The sequence below is a fragment of the Cynocephalus volans genome, chromosome 4 (assembly GCF_027409185.1).
Source record: "Cynocephalus volans isolate mCynVol1 chromosome 4, mCynVol1.pri, whole genome shotgun sequence".
Taxonomy (NCBI): domain Eukaryota; kingdom Metazoa; phylum Chordata; class Mammalia; order Dermoptera; family Cynocephalidae; genus Cynocephalus; species Cynocephalus volans.
In genome coordinates this window covers 161480289-161501364 of record NC_084463.1, presented here as the reverse complement: position 1 = coordinate 161501364, position 21076 = coordinate 161480289, and the positions used below count along the sequence as shown (strand labels likewise).

Here is a 21076-nt window from a genome sequence, read left to right as displayed (position 1 = left end):
TGTATCAACAGTTCACTCCTTTTTATTGCTGAGTAGAATTCTATTTACAAATATACCACACTTTATCCATTCTCCTGTGGCCAAACATTCACATTTGGGTCATTTCTAGTTTTTGGCTATTATTGCTAAAGCTGCTATTCTTGTGCAAGTTTGCGTGGACATACATTTTGCTTTCTCTTGGGTAAACACCTAGGAATGGAATTGCTGGGTCTTAGGGTAGACGCATGTTTAACTTTACGAGAAACTGCCAGACTGGTTTCCAAAGTGTTGGTATCAGTTTGCATCCCCAGCAGCAGTGTGAAAGCTCCGGCTGCTCCCCACCCTCGCCAACACTTGGGTGTGGTCAGTCCTTGATTTGTGGATTCTAAGGGGCATGTGTAGAATATCACTGTGATTACCATTTGCATTTCCTTGACAACTAATAATACTGAGCAATTTTTCATTAGTTTACTGTTCATTTATAAATCTCCTTTAATAAAGTACTGATCAAATTTCTTTGCTTATTAGAAAAGTTGGGTTGTCTGTCTGGTTCTTGAGTTGTAAGAGTTTTTTTTATTTATACAAGTCATTTGTCAGATATATATATATTATAAATATTTTCTTGCCCATTCATTTTCTTAATGGTCTCTTTTGATGAAGCATTTAATTTTCATCAAGTCCATTTTATTATTATTTTTTTCTTTTATGGCTAATGCTTTCTGGGTCTTGTCTAAGAAATCTTTGCCTACTCCAAGGTTGTGAAGTTTTTCTGCTGCATTGCAGCAGATATTCTGCAGTGTTTTCCTTTAGAAGTTTTATAATTTTAGTTTTTACATCTAGGTTTCTCATCCATTTCTAACTTTTGTTTTTATAAAATGCAGGTTTTGTTTAATACAGGAAGGAAATCTAAATATAACATTTCACAATATATTTATGATTATAATAACATTATATTATACCAAATAAAAATAATAAAGGAGATTCTGCCTCATCTATTAGATAATGCCATTTGGGGTAACTTCAACTTCTATTACAAACAAGAATCTTAAAATTTTCACCAGAGTTTTTTTAGGTTCTTTTGATTTTTAAGAAATCTCTAGAAAATGAATCTCAGAAATGTTGAGGGAATCTAAAATGTGGCCTATAGATAACAGTGGTTTTCAAACAGGGGTGGTTTTGCCTGGTAGGTGACATTGGCAGTATTTGGAGATACTTCTGGTTGACACAACTGAGGTGGAGGTGGGACAGTGGCATCTAGTGGGTAGAGGCCAGGGATGCTGCTGACCATTGCACAATGCACAGGACAGCACCTACAACAAAGAATGATCTGGCCCAAAGTATCAATAGTGCTGAGGCTGAGAAACCCTGCTCTCCCCTGAAGACTCCGCTTTTCCCCCAGAACCCACATAACACTGGGTTTGTAGATGGGACAGGTGTCCTCTTATCCCCTCATCACCAGCTCTAGAACATTCTCCCATCTCCCTAAGAACTCCCCACTTTGAACCAACGTCATCAGCTTAGGCCACCTTCTATTCCTTGTGTTGCCATCATCTGTAACTGTTAGTCGCCCCCGCTCATTTCTTGATTTTGGCTCCTCACTCACTGTTCCTCTCCCCAGCAGCACTCTAGTCATGTTTCTTTATGATTTCAATATATGCTCTTTCTAACATCCTGGCCTAATTCCTCTCTTCTAGTGATCTTGTCCTCACACTCATCTCAGCCACTCTGCACCTTGTCATTGCCAATGGTTACTACCATATCTCATCTCAGTTTCATGCATCCCACTCTGATTACCACCTCCTGTCTTTCAGCTCGTTCTCTCCAGGTCGTCTACCATGATAACCCTTCAAGCTCTCTGGGACTTCAAATCCATTGACCTTCCCACCTGTTCACTGTTCCCCATGCCCCTGTTGTCCCCTCTCCTCCTTATCCAGCGTAAATAAAGTCAATCTTTATAAACCTGCCCTTGCACATTCCAACTCCTTTGCCTGGCTCTTGCTCTGCCTACTCATTTGGTAAATTACAAGCCTGTTTACATCCAACTGTACTATCAGCTGAACGTGCCTGGAGAGAAACATATAATCAAGCTAGCTGGTCTGACTTTAAATTTATGACCCCAAATCTTAAGTGGGCCCATAATACTGCCTGGTAATCATGCTATATTTTCCCAAGTCCTTTCATGTTCCCACTCTACTACAAGATGACGATTTCATATCTTCCCATTTTCCCTCAGATCTCCTAACTCTCACTCTAAGCCGATAACCTTGATTCCTACCTCACTAAGAAAGCGGAAGCGACTCCCACCACATTTACCAGCTGCCCAGCACCTGTCCTCATACACCCCCATTCCTTCCTGCCATACGGGTGAACGCCCCTGTTCCTACCCAAAGTCAAGCACTCCGTATGGGCTTTCCTTTCTCACCTACTGAAAGACATCATTTAGCCATTCTTTCCTATCTTACATAATCAACTTCCATCCCCATTCTGGATCATTCCTATTAGCAAACATGCTGTTATTTCTCTCATCTTAAAAAAACACCTCTCTTGTCCCCACAGGTGCTGCGGCAGACTCCTCAGAAGCTGCCTATTTTTGCTCCCTTGAAGTCCTCTTCTCCCATTTTCTCTTAAATACATTCCAGTCAGCCTTCCTATCTCCACCACTCCACCAAAACTGCCACCAACAAGATCTCAAACAGCCTACCCTTTAATGAATCTGAGATCAGGTCTCATCTTCCTGGCCTGCCTGCAGCTTTTAACAGAGCTGATCACTTGCTACTCCTGGCAACACTTCCTTCATTTGGCTTCCAGAACACTATCCTCCTTTGGATTTCTTCCTGCCCTCAAGGTGCTCTTTCTCGGTGTCCTTTTCCTGACTTCCAAACATCGGAGGGCCTGGGCCTCACTCAGTCCATTCCTGGTGACATCAGCCAGTCCTATGGCTGTCAGTATGTTGATGACTCCCCAAATTACATTTCTACCCCAGACTTCTCTTCTGAACTCCAAACTCATATATTCAACTGTCTATTCAACATCTCCTTTGGAATGTTTAACAGGCATCTCAAACAGTGTGATAAACAGAATTTTGGATCATTCCCTTCAAATCTGCTTCACTCACAGTCTTCCCATCTCACTGAATGGCAAATCCACTGTACCAGCTGCTCAAGTTAAAACTTTGGCACCACCCTCATCTCTTGCCTAAGCTGGTATCATGTTAGACCTGTTAATAGGTCTTCCTGATTCCTCTCTTTCTTACAATAGCCAAAGTATCCTCTTACTACTCTGTTCGAAGCCCTCCAATTCACAAAGAATGACAACCAGAGACCTTGCAATTATCTGCACTTGCCCTCCCCACCCTTTGACCTCACCTCCTACTACTCTCACTCCTTTTCAGCCTCTCTGGCCGTCTCCTCCTTCCTCTCCATTCTGCCAGATCCAGGCCTGCTGTAGGGGCCTTGGGCTGGCTCTTCCCTCTGCCTGGAATGCTCTTCTGTATATCTAGCACAGCTCACTCCCTCAAAGTCTTTTTATAAATGTCATCTTCTCAATGAGGCCTACCCTGACCACTGAATATAATTTAACTTCCTCTACTCCAGCACCATCTCCTTTATCTTATTTATTTATGTCCCCCAAAGGACATATCACCTTCTAATAGCAGTAGCCCTCATTATTTGAACTCTCACCATCCAAATATTCAATACCTGTAAAAATTTTGATCCCAAATTTACTAGCTAAATTGCAAACTTGTTCAAAGGAATCTGCACGTGCAGGTAACAGGATGTAGAGTGGAGGGCATCACAGTTCACAGCTGGTTCTGGCCCTGTTCAAGCCTGGTGCATTGTTGTTCTCAATTTTCCTATTCTCTCCAAAGATTTAGCTTTTATGGGTCCTAGTGTTTGCTTCCTCTAGGTGCCTGGGACACTACCAACTTGGGTCCACTTCAAAATTATCTTTGGTATCTTTACATATCACATCTTTATCTATATAACAGTATATCTTCATTTGTAGTACAGAAATAAAATAATTTACATCTAATACTATAATATCATTACTTACATCACATAAAAATAACCATTAATGAGTATTAACATATTAAAAATTAGATTACTGGAGTTTTAAATGCTTCTTTTTTTAAAATTAAAAAATCCTTAGTGAATTGTCATGTAGAAACATTTAAAAGTTTTGTAGTGAAACTTGAGGAAATTGGTTGAGGTTTCTTAGATGTCTGAGAATGCACTGTTATTTTTCCCAATTAAATAATGGAAAATAGGCTTCTGCCATCCAACATATTTTCAAGAATAAATTAAATTTTAAGGAATGCCTATATATAATTTTCTTATTTATTTTGTTTAACAGCTTTATCTGGATATAATTCAAATACCATACAATTCATCCATTTCAAGTGAACAATTCGATGGCTTTTAGTATATTCAGAGTTATGCACCCATCACCACAATCACTGATAGAACACTTTCATCATCCCCAAAAGAAACCCCATATTCTTTAACTGTGACCCTCCCCAGCCTGTCCATCCCTATACCCCCAGACTCAGGCAACCACTAATTTACCTTCTCACTGCAGGGATTTGCCTATTCTGGACATTTCGTGTAAGCAGAATCATATAACATGTGGTCTTTAGTGACTGGCTTCTTTCATTTAGCATAATGTTTTCAAGGCTTGTCCACATTGTAGCATAAATGTACTTTGTTCTTCTTCATTGCCAAATAATATTCCACTGTATGAATATACCAAATTTCATTTACTCCTTCATCAGTGATGAACTTGGGTTGTTTCTACCTTTTAGGTGTTGTGAATATTGCAGCTATGAACGTTTGCATGTTAAGTTTTGTGTGTTTCCATTTCTCTTAGGTATATACCCAGGAGTAGAATTGTTAGGTCATATAGCAACTCTGTGTTTGACCTTTTGCTGAAGTGCTAGGCTGTTTTCCAAAGTGGCTGCACTATTTTACATTCCCAACAGCAGTGTATGAAGGAGATGGCATAGTTTTACATTTCTGCAAATCTTTTTAACATATGGCTTAATAGAAGGCAGCTGGATTTTCTTACCTGTTTTCGCATTCTATTTGTTCCAAAATATTGTTTTGGTTGAGTATATGAAAAATATCCATACTCCGAGAGATATATAGTTGGAAAAAGGAGGAGCATTTTAACAAGCCTTTTCAGATACTTATGAAATATTCATCTTTGATACTACACCAAAAACTCTACAAGTGTAGTTTCTTAAAGATTATTTGCAAAGTACAATTCTAAACCATATCAATAGGGCCTTTGTACTCATATTAAAATCCAACTAATTAGGGCCGAGCCTGTGGCGCACTCGGGAGAGTGCGGCACTGGGAGCGCAGCAACGCTCCTGTGGCGGGTTCGGATCCTATATAGGAATGGCCGGTGCACTCACTGGCTGAGTGCCAGTCACGAAAAAGACAAAAAAAAAAAAAAAAAAAAAATCCAACTAATTAACAGAAAAAGGGCATCAATGCAAGGACTAGAAAATCTGAATGAAGTCCGTAACTTAATGTATCATATCAATGATAATTTCTTAGTTTTGATAAATGTACCATGGTGAAAAAAGATGTTAACATTGGGACAAGCTTGGTGAAGGGCATACAGGAACTCTTTGTACTACACCTGCACCTTTTCTGTACATTTAAAATCATTTCAAAATAAAAAGTTAAAAATAAAATCCAATCCACCGGTCCATTTTGTTCTTTGAATGGATCTTTTATCCAGCATGATTTGTAACCTCATGCATTGGTCATTTAGGCACATAGTGGTTCACTTAATTATGCAAATCTTTCAAATGTTACATATTTCATTATACAACATAAAAAACTCAAAATCATTAATATCACCTCCAATCTCTTCAGAAAAGTCTTTAAGAACTGGGAAGCTGTTAAGCTTACAGTGACAGAGACAAGCTTTCTGAAATTCTAATTTTCATTTGAAAGCTCAAATTTTATTTATCATTGGCAACAAATACTCAGTAGTTTTCCTTGAAGTGAGAGGCTCACTTTGTTCATTTTCAAAAAAAACACCAGAGTATGAATAACCTGTTTGTCTATAAGTCCTTCATTCCACAAGAAAAGCAGCTACTGTAGTTCACAACTCAATCGTACAAGTCCTTGTCCTCAAGACACTGTACTTTGCTATGAAGCAGAAGGCTTTGTGCATCCTTCCCATTTCATCACAGTGAATATTAAAAGGATGTGTGCACAAGGGTTGAGATACAAGTTCACAGTTTTTATTGCTTCCTCAAGGACATTCTCAGGTGAAACTGGCTTCTTTTCTCTGCGTTCAGGAGTGCAGTGGTAAATAATATAATGACTGCTGGCACACTGGGATGCATATGCGTGAAGCCACAAATGTTTTATCCACTGTTGCTCTTCTTGTACCTTCAGTGCAAATGTCAGCATGGTGGGAAAGGCAAATAATACCACAGTATTATTATGAAAATAGTTTTGACCTTTGGTACCCCCTGAAAAGGTCTGTGGACTTGATTTTGAGAATTGCTGCTCCACTAGAATGAAAAGCTCCTTTTTAAGGCAGGGATTTTTGTCTGTTTTGCTCACTGCTATATCCCCTGTGCCTATAAAAATGCTTGGCCTAGCAGATGCACAATAACTATTTATTAAATAAATGAAAAAATAAGTGACTATAATAAATGAATGTGATAATGTCTGTAATTACTCTCAGCTGCTTGGAAGTAGAGCAATAAAAAATAAGTATATTTGTAGTTTTGGGTTTAATTTCAAATTTTACGGAATGTTAAATATTTAATCAGAAAATAAATTATTTCTTATGGGAAGGCAGCAGGGAACTTTCAAAATCATACCAACAGTGTTGCATCAGAAGGCAACAGCCTTTAGCAAAGGAAACAACTCCTGAAAACTGGAACACTGCCTGTGACCTAGAAATGGAAACAAAATCAGGAAAGGAGGACAGAATACTAAAGCTGCCACTTCACATAACTGTCCCACACTTATTTTTCCAGCCCATAATGTCTGGGAATGCTTCACAGATTTGGGAGGAGTTATGCACAAAAGTGAAGATGGAATTGGAATATATGGTGGGCATGGTGCTGATAACACTGAGGTCAAGGGTTCAGATCCCTGTAATGGCCAGCCGTCAAAAAAAAACAAAAAACAAAAAGAACATAGGCGGGGACACATGGGAATACAGTAACTAAAACATTTTAGGTTTTGATGACTAAATTAAGATAATATACAGTCATGTGCTGTATAATGATGTTTTGGTCAACGAGGGACCACATATACTATGGTTGTTTCATAAGATTACAAAGGAGTTAAAATATTCCTATTGCCTAGTGATGGTAGCTATTGTGATGTTGTAGTACAGTTACTTTATTTTTTATAAATGTGGCGTAGCCTAAGTGCACAGTGTTCATAAAGTCTATAGTAGTGTACAGTAATGTCCTAGGCCTTCACATTCACTCACCACTCACTCACTCACCCAGAGCAACTCCCTGTCCTACAAGCTTCATTCATGGTAAGTGCCCTATACAGGTGGTACCATTATTTTAACTTCTATACCGTATTTTTACTGTACCTTTTCTATGTTTAGATACATAGGTATGTACCATTGTGTTACAATTACCTACAATATTCAGTACAATAACATGCTGTACAGGTTCACAACCTAGGAACAACAGACTATACCATATAGTCTAGGTGTGTAGTAGGCTGTATCTAGGCTTGTGTAATACATTCTATGATATCTTCACAATGATGACATCGTCTAGCAACACATTTCTCAGAACATATCCCTGTCGTTAAGAGACACATGACTATATGTATCCGAGAAAGAGAAATGAGTATCTCAATGTATGATTTACACACTGTAATATAGATGTGGATTTTAATGAAGCCAATATTAGTGCAATAAACTGCTGCATAATAAGTGAGCTACCTAATAAAATATTCTGGTTAGCAGGGAGTTACCATATAGTTTACTACTTTTTAATGAAATAAGGTTCAGTAAATACATCATCCTTAAGCTGAAGAATTCGACCATTATCTAATTACTCCAGAAGTACTACAGAATCTCACTAAGCTCTAGGGAATCATCATTAGAAAGAATTTAGCAGTTAAGGAATGTCTGGTAATGGAGTTTAATAAATACATAAATTACCCACTCTTTAGTTTCTAGTCCCAGTTCTACCACTTGGTAAGTAGCTGGTAACAGGTAAATTCTTGAACTCTCTGTAGTTCAGTTTCTCCCTTCTCCTTTCCTGAAATTCAGGAATACTTAGAATACAAATGTTTGTGAAATATTTTGGATCCCTTAAAAATACTGAACTAAGTGTAAGGAGTTAAATGTGGGAATTTCCTAGAAGATAAAATATCCCAGTAAATTTTAAATTGTCAAATCTGAAATAATAATCTGTAAACTTCTTCCACCCTATAGAAAACCTCCAAAGTACTTCCCTAACCCATGCATGTGTTTGGACCTAGAAATCCTGGGAATCAGACTGAAACCAACACTAGCTACCCTAGTAACTTCTAAGAAATTTACAAAACACTTTAGCATCTATATCACTTGTTCCTCATCTTAATCCTGTTAGATAGGCAAGGTAGGAAGAACCATTTCTGTTATTCAGACAAAGGAAGTAAGGTTTAAAGAAATTGAGTGCCTTAACTAAGAGGCAGAGCGGGACTCAGGAGGTCTCATGAGCCCACATCTTTCCACCACTGCGCCCTGCTTTGTTGAGTGAAGGAAGAAGGAGGTGGTCCCTCAGTGGTATTTCTGAAGCCATGACAGGGGACATGGTTATGCAGCTTTGCTGGACTCTGAACAAACAAGCCTGCTCAACTCACCTGTAGCTTCACAGCAATGACCACTGAGTTAAGATCTTTGTCCATTTCTTTTAGCATGACGAGTTTCTTCAGGGTCAAGCTGAACAGCCTAGAAAAACAGAGAGACAGAAGATCCAGTCAAATGTAAGGCACTTATGAGAAGAGTGATAGGCAATCTCTTGGGGAAACTCTGCTTTACCTAAAGGAAGAATATGAGAATGCCATTCTCAGTCCAAATGGTGGCTTCCTTTAGTAGAAGAGTATCCCTCTTACTTAACTTTCATACTTGGTGTCAGAAAGATACATTATTTCATGAACTTCTGTGGATGCCCCTTCATCTAAGCCAAAACCAACATGCTTTTTCACTCCTAGTATGTGGGAGCAATTTCTGAGTGGGGAGGAAGAGGAGACCAAGGGAGGGTTAGAGATATTTATTTTGCTTACCCAGGTCCTGTTCCACCTAATCATACGTGAAGCATCTACACATGCAAATCTTTAGCGAAAGGAGATAATCCACACACAAAAAAACCAGATACCATTCGGCAAGAAATGATTTAAATGGTCACAAATTCGATTTCAGCTGAATTTTGCTCCAAGTATGCAGAAAATCTTCAGTGCTACAAATCAGGAAATTCCCCTTAACTAAAAGTGACAGGGGCCGAACCCGTGGCTCACTCAGGAGAGTGTGGCGTTGGGAGCACAGCGGCGCTGGGAGTGCCGAGGCCGCCAGTCCAGATCCTATATAGGGATGGCCGGTGCGCTCACTGGCTGAGCGTGGTGCAGGCGACACCAAGCCAAGGGTTATGATCCCCTTACCGGTCACAAAAAAAAATAAAAATAAAAAAAATAAAAAATAAAAGTGACAGGATTGTCCCTCACTCTGAAGTCTCAGCAACTCTAATCTGACCTGATCTTGGCCCTATCAAGGCAGGGCTACCCTGGACTTCTAGTAGGAGCAAGGAGGGAGCCTTTGGATGTTGCCTTACTGCTGTTGGTTTGAGAGGTCAAAGTCTTTGAAACATTCTTCCCCTTGGAGAGGGTCTGGAGAAGGGGGCACATGAGCGACATTGCTGGGTAGTCACGACAAGTCACGCCTGCTTCTCAGTCCTGCTGCTCTTGGCCCTGCCTACCACTCTTGTCTTCTCTCTCCGCAACCCTTCCTCCTGCTCCAGACTCCGTGCTGAATTTCTCTTCGATCTTTGGAGCTGCCACGCTCTCTCTCTCACCTCTGGGCTTTCGTATGCTGCCACTTGTTCTGTTAGCAACACTCATACTGTCACTGGGCTATAGCTCCTGCTGAGCAGCCTTCAGTCCCAGGTTACACATTTTTGCCAGGAGGACCTCCCCAAACACCTCTCAAAGTCTCTGACCCTCCCCTCTCCCAGGTACAACTTCCTGTGCTGCCTACTGGGCTGTGGCTTCTTCGAGGGCAGGTGGATGGATCATCCACGGCTGTCTCCCCAGTGTCTGTGCAGGTGCTGGGCACAGTACAATCGCTCAGCAAATATTTGTTACAGGAATCTTAACAATTTCCTAAAACGGCCTACCTAAAACCAGATGAACAAAAATATGTGAAGAAATTAATGTGATTATTAAAAAAAAAAAAAGAAAAGAACAAATTACATCAATAGAACTGCATGCTGGTTTTGAATGCACCTTCATCCCAGCACTTTCTAAGATCTGCTAACACAAAGGAAAACAAATCTTTTTCTTTCCCTTTGCTGCCCCTTAAGTCATAATCAAAATAAACTAACATATATGAAAGCCTATCAGGTCTTTTCATATATTTTATTTCACCTAGACCCTCAAAAACAGGGCTGTGTGTACACGTGTTGAGGGCTCATTGTTCTACCCAATCAACAGAAGAGAAAACAGATTTCAAGCAGCGTAGTGACCCACCTAAATTCACATAGCTAGTAAGTGACAGAGCTGGATTCTAACTCCGATGTCTTTGTGGCAGACCAGATAATGTTCCTTCTCTCCCTGCAAGATGTCTGTGTCCTAATCCCCAGAACTTGTGAATATGTTACCTTATGAGGCAAAAGGGACTTTGCAGATGTGATCGAGATAAGGATCCTGACCTGTGGAGATTATCCTGTATTATCTGGATGGGCCCAATATAATAAGGAGGAGGCAGGAAGGCCAGAGTCAGAGAAGATGTGGCTACTGAAGCAGAGGTCAGAGTGATGGGACTGCTGGCTTTGAAGACAGAGGAAGGGGTCGGGAGCCAAGAAATATAGGCAGCCTCTAGAAGTTGGAAAAGGCAAAAAGCCAGATTCTTCCCTGGAGGCTTGAGAAGAAATACAGCCCTGCCAACACCTTAAGTTAGCCCGGTGAAACCTATTTTGGACATCTGACCTGTAGAACTGTAAGATAATAAATCTGTGTTGTTTGAAGTTGCTGTGTGGTCCCTTGTTGAGCTCCTTCTATCCACTGCTGCCTCCTCAGCCAGCGACGTGAGCTCTTTCACCTGTGCTCTCCTAAAACACCCTCCTCACGGCTGTCAACCTGTAGTCATCTGGGTTCATGCTCTCTCGCCCAAACTTCCCCCATCAATGACTACCCCACAGCACTTCCAGCTGCTCCTCGTTGCTTCAGAGCAGAGATGTACTGTCCCACAAGGAACTCTGGTCCTGCTGATGCCAACGGGATTATTATAGTCCACACAGTTGGCTCTTAAGAAGTGTGTTAACTACATTGTTTAACTGATTTTCACGACTTGATGGCTTGAAAGGAAAGGGAACATGACTGGGTTGAGCAAATGAAAAAGACTCGATGTACCCAATTTTCTTCCTCATCTGAGGCTGCTGAGTATGAATGCCTCTGATGGGTTAGGTTTTTGTTTCCAGAGCAATCATTTTCTACCTTCAGACTGATCTGCTGGTAAAAGATAAAAGACTCAAAGGAGTAAATCAGGGACATGTGTTTCTTCTCCTCTGCTTAAGATTCTTCGTTCTTTCATATACTGCCCATATGTGGCAAACATCTGCTCTAGGCCAGGTACTGCACTAGTTGTTGGAGTTGTAAAAGGATGTGTTCCTTAGCTTCATGGAGCTTACACAGGCCAGTGGAAGAGAGAAACAGTTACTTGCATTACACTCCCTGTCCTCTGCTCTCTTATGCCTCTTAAGTCTCTGGACCATCTTTCCTTTTACGTAACATATAAAATATTGTAGGATGATATGGCAGAATTACGTTAGGAAGGAAAAACACATCACAGACCAATAAATATCTGTCAAATAAATAAACAGACCTTTATGCCACAGCACCTCATGTTAACAATGAAGCCAAGAATGATTCAGTACCTTAGGTAAAGCACTAATAGCAAGACTGGGTATGTTCAGTGTTTGCTTTGAAATGAAACACAACACAATGATATCAATAACTTTGACAATCAGTTCCACAGGTTTTTATGTTTATTTTTTAATGGGATGATTTTGGAACTCAAATGTATTCTAATTCTTCAAAGTACAAGACAATTTCTATCACTCATTAAGCATCTACCATGTACCAGCTGCTTGACATACATTAATTTCATTGCCTCATTTAAGTTTCACAATAACTCTAAGAGGTGGGTGTTGGATACCCATTTTACAGATAAGGATGCTAGGAAGAATGAAGAAACTTGCCCAAGGTCACAGAGAAAGTAGTCAAACCAAGATGCAAACTTAGGCCTTAGTCCAGAGACCAATTTAAGTTAGTATAAGGTACTTAATTAGAAAATTAGAAGAAATTATTTTAATTACAAGTGATTATTGTTAACATATACCTTAATATAACAGAAAAACTCCAAGGAAATAAGATACGTTTCTCCTTGAACACACATTCACACATAATTGATGGAAAAAACTCCCAGATATAGTTCTGAGGATTACTCAGGCTGACTGAACCTGGCAAAATGCTGTGCCTGAGTGTGTTGCAATTACTAAGAGGATGAGTTAGAAACCCACCCAGGTTTTTTGTTACATCACATTTCATTGGTCAGGCACTTCTCATGCAATGAAAATGTAATATCCAAGGCCTGAGGGGACGGAAGGATTCTTTCCTGATGACATTCCTGCTTTAAACAGGAATGTAGTTTTTCTACAGCAGAAAATAATTTTACACTAAAATTACACAGAAGATAATTCCAAGTGCTGGTGAAGATGTAGAGTAACCAGAACTCCCATATGTGGCTGATTAGAATACAAAATAGGAGAGTTACCAGAGAAAACTATTAGGTCGTTTATTAGTAAATGTAAAATACACACCTACTCCTATGCCCAGCTCCCAAGAGAACCCAAGAGAAACAAAAGCAGAGAATACAGAAATACAGGTACAAGAATATTCAAAGCAGCTCATAATAGCCCTAAATTGGAAACAAGCTAAATGTCCACTAACAGAAGAACGGACAAAATGTGGTATACAAAAAAGACCAAACCACTGATACATGTGACAACACGGATGAATTCCAAAACACCATGCTAAGCCAAAAGAATCAGATGCAAAAGACTACATACTATATGATCCCATCTATATGAAGTTCAAGAATAGGCAGGACCAACGCATATGGTGGGAGCCAGTACAGTAACTGAGGCAGATGAAAGCACCAATTGGGAAGGGACATGAGGGAAATTTTGGGGGTTACTGATAACACCCACAGTGTATACATACATGTAAAAATCCACAGAGCTTTATATCCAAGACCTATGCACCCTGTGTATGCAAACGACACATCAATTAAACAAAAAGACTAAGATGCAAACTTAGGCCTATCTAAGTCCAGAGTCCAATTTAAGTTGGCATACAAGGCACTTCATTAGAAAATTCAAGCAAGACTGAATATGTTCAGTGTTTGCTTAGAAACGCAATGCAACATTCCATTACCCAAAATGAAGGTTCTAGAGTCAGACACACTTTGCTTTGAATTGCAGCTCTGTCACATTACTCTGTCACTTATCTGTCCACCTTACAATCAGCCAGGGGCTGTTCTAGTCATTTGTGATACATTAATAAACAAAACAGACAACAATTCTTGTCATGGAGTTCACATTCTAGTGAAAGGACACAGTCAATAAACAATAAACATAACAATTAAGTAAATTATGTAGTAGGTTAGATTGTGTGAAAATAGAGCTAGATAAGGGAGATTACCTAGTGGGAAGCAGAGGAGGACAGGAAGGGCTGTGTTTTAAGTAAGGTGGTCAGGGCAGGGCTCCTTGAAAAGTTCTAGACTAAGGGAAAGAAGTGCAAAGGCCTTAAGATGGCAGCACACCTGGTCCATCTGAGAAAGAGCAAGAAGGCCAGCGGAGCGGAAGGAGAACGAGCAAGGGGTGAGAGTAGTGTTTGGCAGGTGGTGGGGGAGGGGGACCATACCGCCCAGGCAGGGCTTTGTAAACCACAGCAAGGATTTGGACATTACTGTGCAAAAAACGGGGAGCCATTGGCTTTAAGTGAGAGACACATGATATGTTTAACATTTTAAAAAGATGACTCCAGCTGTGCTGGTAGAATAGAATGAAGGGAAGCAAAGTGGGAAGGGGAAAGAGCCAAGAGTTTAGAAGACGACTGCAGTACTTCGAGCAATAGACTCAGTGGCTTAGAAGGTAGTAGAAGTGGAAGTGGTGGAAAATGGTCCAAATTCTGCATATATTGTGAAAATAGAGGTTGACTACCAGGTTTTTGGCCTGAGCATCTGGAAAAAGGAGGTTCTCATCAACTGAGATGGGGAAAATTCTGGGTGAAGCAGGTTTTGGGAGTTTAAGATCAAGAGTTCAGTTTTGGGCATTTGAAATTTGAGATGTCTATTAGACTTCTTTCTGAGCATAGATGGTGAGTGAAGAGTCAGATATACAAGTCTGTCTCCGGACTGGAGACATCAATGTGGAAATGTGGCACAAAGATGGAATTTAAAGCCATGAGGTGGATGAGATTACCCAGAGAGCAAGTATATAAAGAGAAGATGTCTTGGCCGAGGATTCAGCACAGGAATACTTTAGCACTACAGAGGTGAGGAGATGAACTAGCAAAGGAGATCAAGAAGGATCACTAGTGAGGCAAGGGCAATACCAAATGAATGTGATATTCTAGAAGCCAAGAGAAAATGGTTACCTGGAGCAGATGCTGCTGATGGGTCTAGATGAGGACTGAGAAGTGATCACCAAATTTAGCAACACAGAAGTCACTGATGACCTTGACAAGAGCAGTTTCACTGGAATAGTGAGAATGAAAGCCTAACTGGAATGAAATTAAGAGAGATTGGGAGGAAAGGAACCAGAGACAGCAAAATAAGGCTACAAATCTGTTCAATTCTGGACTTATTCCAGTACCCTGAGTAGTAAAGTTCCTGTCCAACAGAAATATAGAACAACCACATGTATAATTTAAATTTTTCCTGGTAGCTATATTAAAAAAAGTAAAAACAGAGGTGAAAGTAATTTTAATAATATATTTAACCCAATATATCAAAAATATTATAAACAATGTGTTAACAATATATGTAAAAATAATAATACACCTTTACCAAGTAGGTTTTATCCCAGGAATGCAAGGTTGGTGTAATAGAAAAATCAATTTATCATTCTAAAAATCATTTATCTTTCTAAAAAGAAAAAACATGATCATCAAAATAGGTGCAGAAAAATTGAAAAACCCAATATACATTCCTGATAAAAACTCTCAGCAAGCTAGGAACAGAAAGGAACTTTTTTTTTTCTTTGTAGCTGGCCAGTAAGGGGGAAAGTAACTTTCTCAATCTGATAAAGGGCATCTATGAAAAATCTATGGGTACTACCATACTTAATGGTGAAAGACTGAATGCTTTCCCTCTTAGATGAGGAATGAGGCAGGATGTACACTCACCACTTTTATTCAGTACTGTAATGGAGGTTCTGTTGGTGCAAGAAGGCAAGAAAAAAATGGTATCTAGATAGAAATGAAAGGAGTAAAACTATATTTTCAGGTGATATGATCATCTATGTAGAAAATCTGATGAAATCTTCAAAAAATATTAGAATGATGAGCTAAGAAAAATTACAGGATACAAGATCAATATACAAAAATCAATGGTATTTCTACATACTAGAAACAAATAATTAGAAATGGAAACTTATGAAGTATTTGTATCCACAATGTATAAAGAATTCTCAAAATCTGGTAGTAGAAAAACAAACATCCCAATTTAAAAAAAAAAAAGGCAAATGTTTTGATTATAGACACTTCACCAAACAAACAGATGGCAAACACATGAAAAGATGCTCGGCATTACTAGTCATTAGGAAAATGCAAATTAAAATCCCAATCAGATACCACTACACACCAGTTTGAATGTCTAAAATGTAAAAGACTAATCATAAAAAATAAAAATAAAAAAATAAAAGATTAATCATACCCAGTGGTGATGATGTGGAGCAACTGAAACTCTCATCCACAGCAGATGGGAGTGTAAAATGTTACAGCAACTTTGGAAAACAGTTTGGCAGTTTCTTAAAAAGTTAAACATACACCTAGGACATGATTCAGTTATTCCACTCCTAGGTATTTACCCAAGAGAAAAGGAAATACAGTCGTGTGTCGCTTAATGACAAGGACACATCCCGAGAAATGCATCCTTAGGCGATTTCATCATTGTGCAAACATCATAGAGTGCACGTACACAGACCTAGACGGTACAGCATACTTCACAACAGGCTGTATGGTATGTATAGCCTATTGCTGTGACGACCACTGCATATGTGGTACATCACTGACCGAAACGTTATGTGGTGCATGACTGTGTATATGCCCACACACAGAACTGTACATGAGTGTTCGCGGCAGCTTTATTTGTAATAACCCAAAATTAGAAACAACTCAATGTCCATCAACAGATAAACAAGTTGTGGTATATCCATACAATGGAATACTTCTCAACAACAACAAGGATTGAACTACTGATACATGCAATATGGATGAATATCAAAATAATTCTGCGTGAGAGGAGCCATAAAAAAGGGGTGAAAACTATATTCTAGAAAATGCAAACTAATCTATAGTGACAGAAAGCCAACCAGTGGTTGCCCAAGGATGAGAACGGGGGGTGGGGGGGATGGAGGGAGGGGAGCTGTGTGTGCAAAAAAGAGTTAACACAGCAAGCCTGAGACAGCTATCCTTAAAAATGCCTGCTCATAAGGTTGGCCCCTGGCTGACATCTGGGTACTGCCATTCCCAGAACTGATAAGAGTGGCCCACTGTGCCTAAAGTGTTTTTACAAGCAATGTTGTTTTATGCTGAACATCTGCTTTCTTTCTGAGAGTTTGGAATTTTGGTATGTGCTAGGCAGAGGACACCTACCTAATTGACCAGCTCCCAATAAAAAACTGGGCACTAGGTCTCATTCGAGCATCCCTGGTAGATGACATTTCATGTGTGTTGTCACAATTCATTGCTGGAGGAACTGTGTATGTCTAGAGAGGCCTTCTGGAATCCTGCACCCTGGTTGCCACCAGACTTTGCCCCCTGCGCCTTTTCCCTTTGCTGAATTTGCTTTTGTATCCTTTTTCTGAAATATATCATAGTTATGAGTATGACTCTATTCTGAGTCCTGTGAGTCCTCCTAGTAAATCCTTGAACTTGGGGTGGTCTTGGGGACTCCTGAAACAGGTGTGCAGGAAGGAATAATTATAAAAGGACACTTTTGAGGTGATATATTATTCATTATCTTAATCATGGTATGGTTTCACAACTGTATGTGTCAAAACTTGTCAAACTGTACACTTTAAATATGTGCAGTTTATTTTATGTCAATTATATTCCAAAAAGCTGTTTTGTTTTTTTAAAAAGGAAGGTTCTATCCAGTGTGCCCGAGTCTGCTAACTGCCTGCCCAACATCTATTTTCCCCTTCCTACTTAATAACAGAGCAATAATTTTTGGTTGAGCACATTGCTTCCAAAATAAAACACCAAACTTTCCAGGTTCCTTTGCAGCTAGTAAGAACACACAACTAAAATGTGGCAAATGAAATGTAAGTGGAAGTATTAGTAGGAAATGGAAGGTTTTTTTTTAAAAAAAGGAGTCGCTCATCCAACAGGGGCCCCTTTTGTCCTTCCTGCTCCTGCTCTGCAATACAGGCTGATGCCCTGAGCTCCAGCAGCTAACTTGGGCCATGAGGAAACCATGATAATCCAAGCCATGTGCCAGGAATGTGAATTAGAAAAGGAGCCAGGATCCCTGACAACACAGGAGCTGCTGGGTCAGCCCTGGACTGTTTACCTCTGGATTTTTTTATTTTTATGTGAGAAAAAAATAAACTGCTACCTTATATAAACCTCTGGGTTTTTCTGTTATACACAGGTGAACTTAATCCTTAAGTAATGTACCAGGAACAGATTTCCAAGCTCCTAAATACTTTCAAGAGAATGGGTTGGATGAATTGTTTTCAAAGTCTGTTATTTTAAAGGGCAGTGCCCCATCAGGAAATCCTGGTATCATTCTTATGGAAGGAAAGGAAGATATCTCAAAAGATGAAAGAAGAAAAGATTCTCTCCCAGATCCCTAGGAGAACCAAGTCCCTACTGTTTAGCATTTCACGGAGCTCAATAGGCATCTCCATGCTACAGTGGGTTGGAAGTCAGGTTCCACGGTACAGCTTGGTAACGTGGGATGTGGCTCAAGACTCCTCTGTGACCCCCCTCCTGCCCTTCTTCTCATCTGGGGATGGGACAGGAGAACACTTCTACCTAAGAGTCTTTATTCAAAGGGGGTTTCAAAAAAAATGTAAGGCTGGGGTTCCCCAGCTAGTACAACTACGGAACGTCAGTACAAGCAGGCCTCTATGAACTGGAACTCGAAGCAATCAACAATCTACCCTAAAGTAAAACAGAATATTACAAAGACAGTTGGAGTCAAAGGACTTACAAAGGAGAATCCTACATTATTCAGCTCAGAAATAATCTTCCTCTTTACCAAGGCATTTTGAAAATATATTGATAACAGGTCACTTATTTTCATCTTTTAAAATCGCAGTCTAGTCCATCATTAGTAAAATAATAACAAAACACCAAATCATGGTCCCTTGATTACCCAGAGTGGGTCTTCCTTCTGCCTCTTGGTCTTTTCCTGATCTCACCCCTTCCTTTCCTTGTTTGGTAATCTTTAGTGACCTCTGTGCCTCAGTTTTTTCATGTAAAATGAAGATAACAGTTTCTACTTAATGAGAATGTGACGTTGATTAAATTGAGAGAATGAATCAGCACAGGGCCTGGTATATAGCAAGATGCAGTAAATGACCCACTTGGAACCACCATCTTCATCATCTTTTTATCTTTTATTCACTGCTGTAGCCTGCCTTTGACTCTCTTTTCTTTGGGATCAGCTTCTTTCCAATAAAAGCAGTGAGGCAACTACTATAATAAATAGGCAGGGAGCTCCTGGCCTTTACCCTCACTCCCTGCACCCGAGCCATTTCTCCTCCACTTAACAGGCACTCGAGCCCTCGCAGAGAACATCCTCACTGCCACCCCAACAGGAAAGATGAAGTCAGAGTAATGCTGATGGAGTGTTCCCAGCTAAATCACCATCAACCTTTTATCGTACATCTTCTCTGTACTTAGTTCTGTGCTAGGAGCTGTGAGACACAGAAAAATGGGGCATAACCCCTGCTTTTGAGCGATTTATAACCTACTTGAAGACAGGATTTACGTATATCAATTAGCAAACAAATGTGACAGTGCATAATTAAGTGCTAGATTATATAAAAGGAGATCACTGAGTAACTCGGCTAACGCTTCAGTAAGGACTTATTATTTGATCACAGGTAAATTCTCCCCCAAAATTATTTTCTTTAGATCCCATCAGACTAAGTCTGAAAGATCCAGGCTGTCTACTTGATAACTGGGTAGAGAACAGAACAGAAATATAATGACAAGATCCTTTTGATACCTTCTAAATATTTTTTTTCAACTGGCCAGTATGGGAATAAATTATTCTAGTTTGTACTTAACTGTAAGATAAAGGAGAAGCAGCCTTAAATATCTACAAATGATCCTCAACCTGCATTTACTGGCTCTTTTAAACTTCCCCATCTCGTTTCTAATAGGATATCAATGAACAGAGAAGTGGCCACATTTTGGACACAAAAAAGGAGAAACAAAGATCTGAATGAATTAAAAAACTGAATAGTCAGACCCTGAATCTGGTCCTGTTGTGACCAGAGAAGATAAATGCAGAAACAGAAGACAAGTGACCAGGATTATTCCTTTGTCCCACCAAGAAATGGCTGTGTCATATGAACAAGTACTTTTCTCTCCACTTCAGTTCTTTAATCATAAGATGGGAAGAATAAGCTGTCTTTTCCCTAAACAGCATTTATCAGCATAAAGAGAAAATCAATAGAAAAAGGAAAAAAATGGGAAAGCTTTTCCTTGTGACATTAACTCTCCATTTCTAAAACTGTTTTAATAGGCACCTGTCAGTAACAATAACACAAACAGGTAAATTTCTCAGCACTGTGCTTTTACTGCTTAACCTAAATACATGTAGATATTGAACTTATTATTTTAAATGAAATAGCATAGATTTGACTGTGAAACAGTGAACTAAGGCATTATTATTTTGAAATCATTACTATAAGGCAGATTTTTAAAAAGCAAAGCAACTAAATTTCCATCCTGAAAATGTTCAAATGGGGCAATTTCATCCCAAAATTGTTCAAATGGGGGAACACCAGAGAATGAGAAAAAACTTAGACCCAAACAAAAAACAGAACCAAGGAACATGCTTAGGTATATTTCATTCCCTAACCATAGGATGTGACTTTCTATGAAGCAGAAGGACATAAGGTTATAAGTAAACCCCTAACTTTCAGCTACTCAGTATATTTTATCTTTGGGATATGAATGACAATTACTTGCACAGATCAACAAAATCTTATACTATTTCTTTGCCCTTTCTACAATCTCCTTGATGTTAATCTTTCTGGATGGGAAAACAGGCCTTAAATGTGGGTTGGGGACTTGCCTACTATAAGCAGACATGAAAATTCTCAGGTCCAAAGTAGCTCCTTTAATACTGTAGAAGAGACATAAATGTAAGCTTTCTTACCTATGAAATAGAATTGCTGTGTGAACTAAAAAATGTGAACAGTTCCTAGCACAGAGCCTGGCATATTAGAAGTGCTCAGAAAGTTTAAGTGCTTTCCTTAACCTTTGCTGAACAGAATCTTACAAGTCACCAGCATCTGACAAATCCTTGTCACTTAAATTACAGCCCTTCATTCATGACAACCCCTCAATCCATGAATTTTGGTGAC

The 21076-nt window shown here is 39.5% G+C and overlaps 1 protein-coding gene across 1 annotated transcript in view; it reads right to left on the bottom strand.

Moving 5' to 3' along the window:
* PACS1 (phosphofurin acidic cluster sorting protein 1) overlaps positions 1-21076 on the bottom strand; it is a 156964-nt gene that overhangs the window by 31775 nt on the left and 104113 nt on the right. The window contains exon 2 of the mRNA XM_063093150.1: positions 8832-8919. Coding sequence (XP_062949220.1) covers positions 8832-8919 — 88 coding nt within the window. The remainder of the gene's footprint in view (positions 1-8831; positions 8920-21076) is intronic.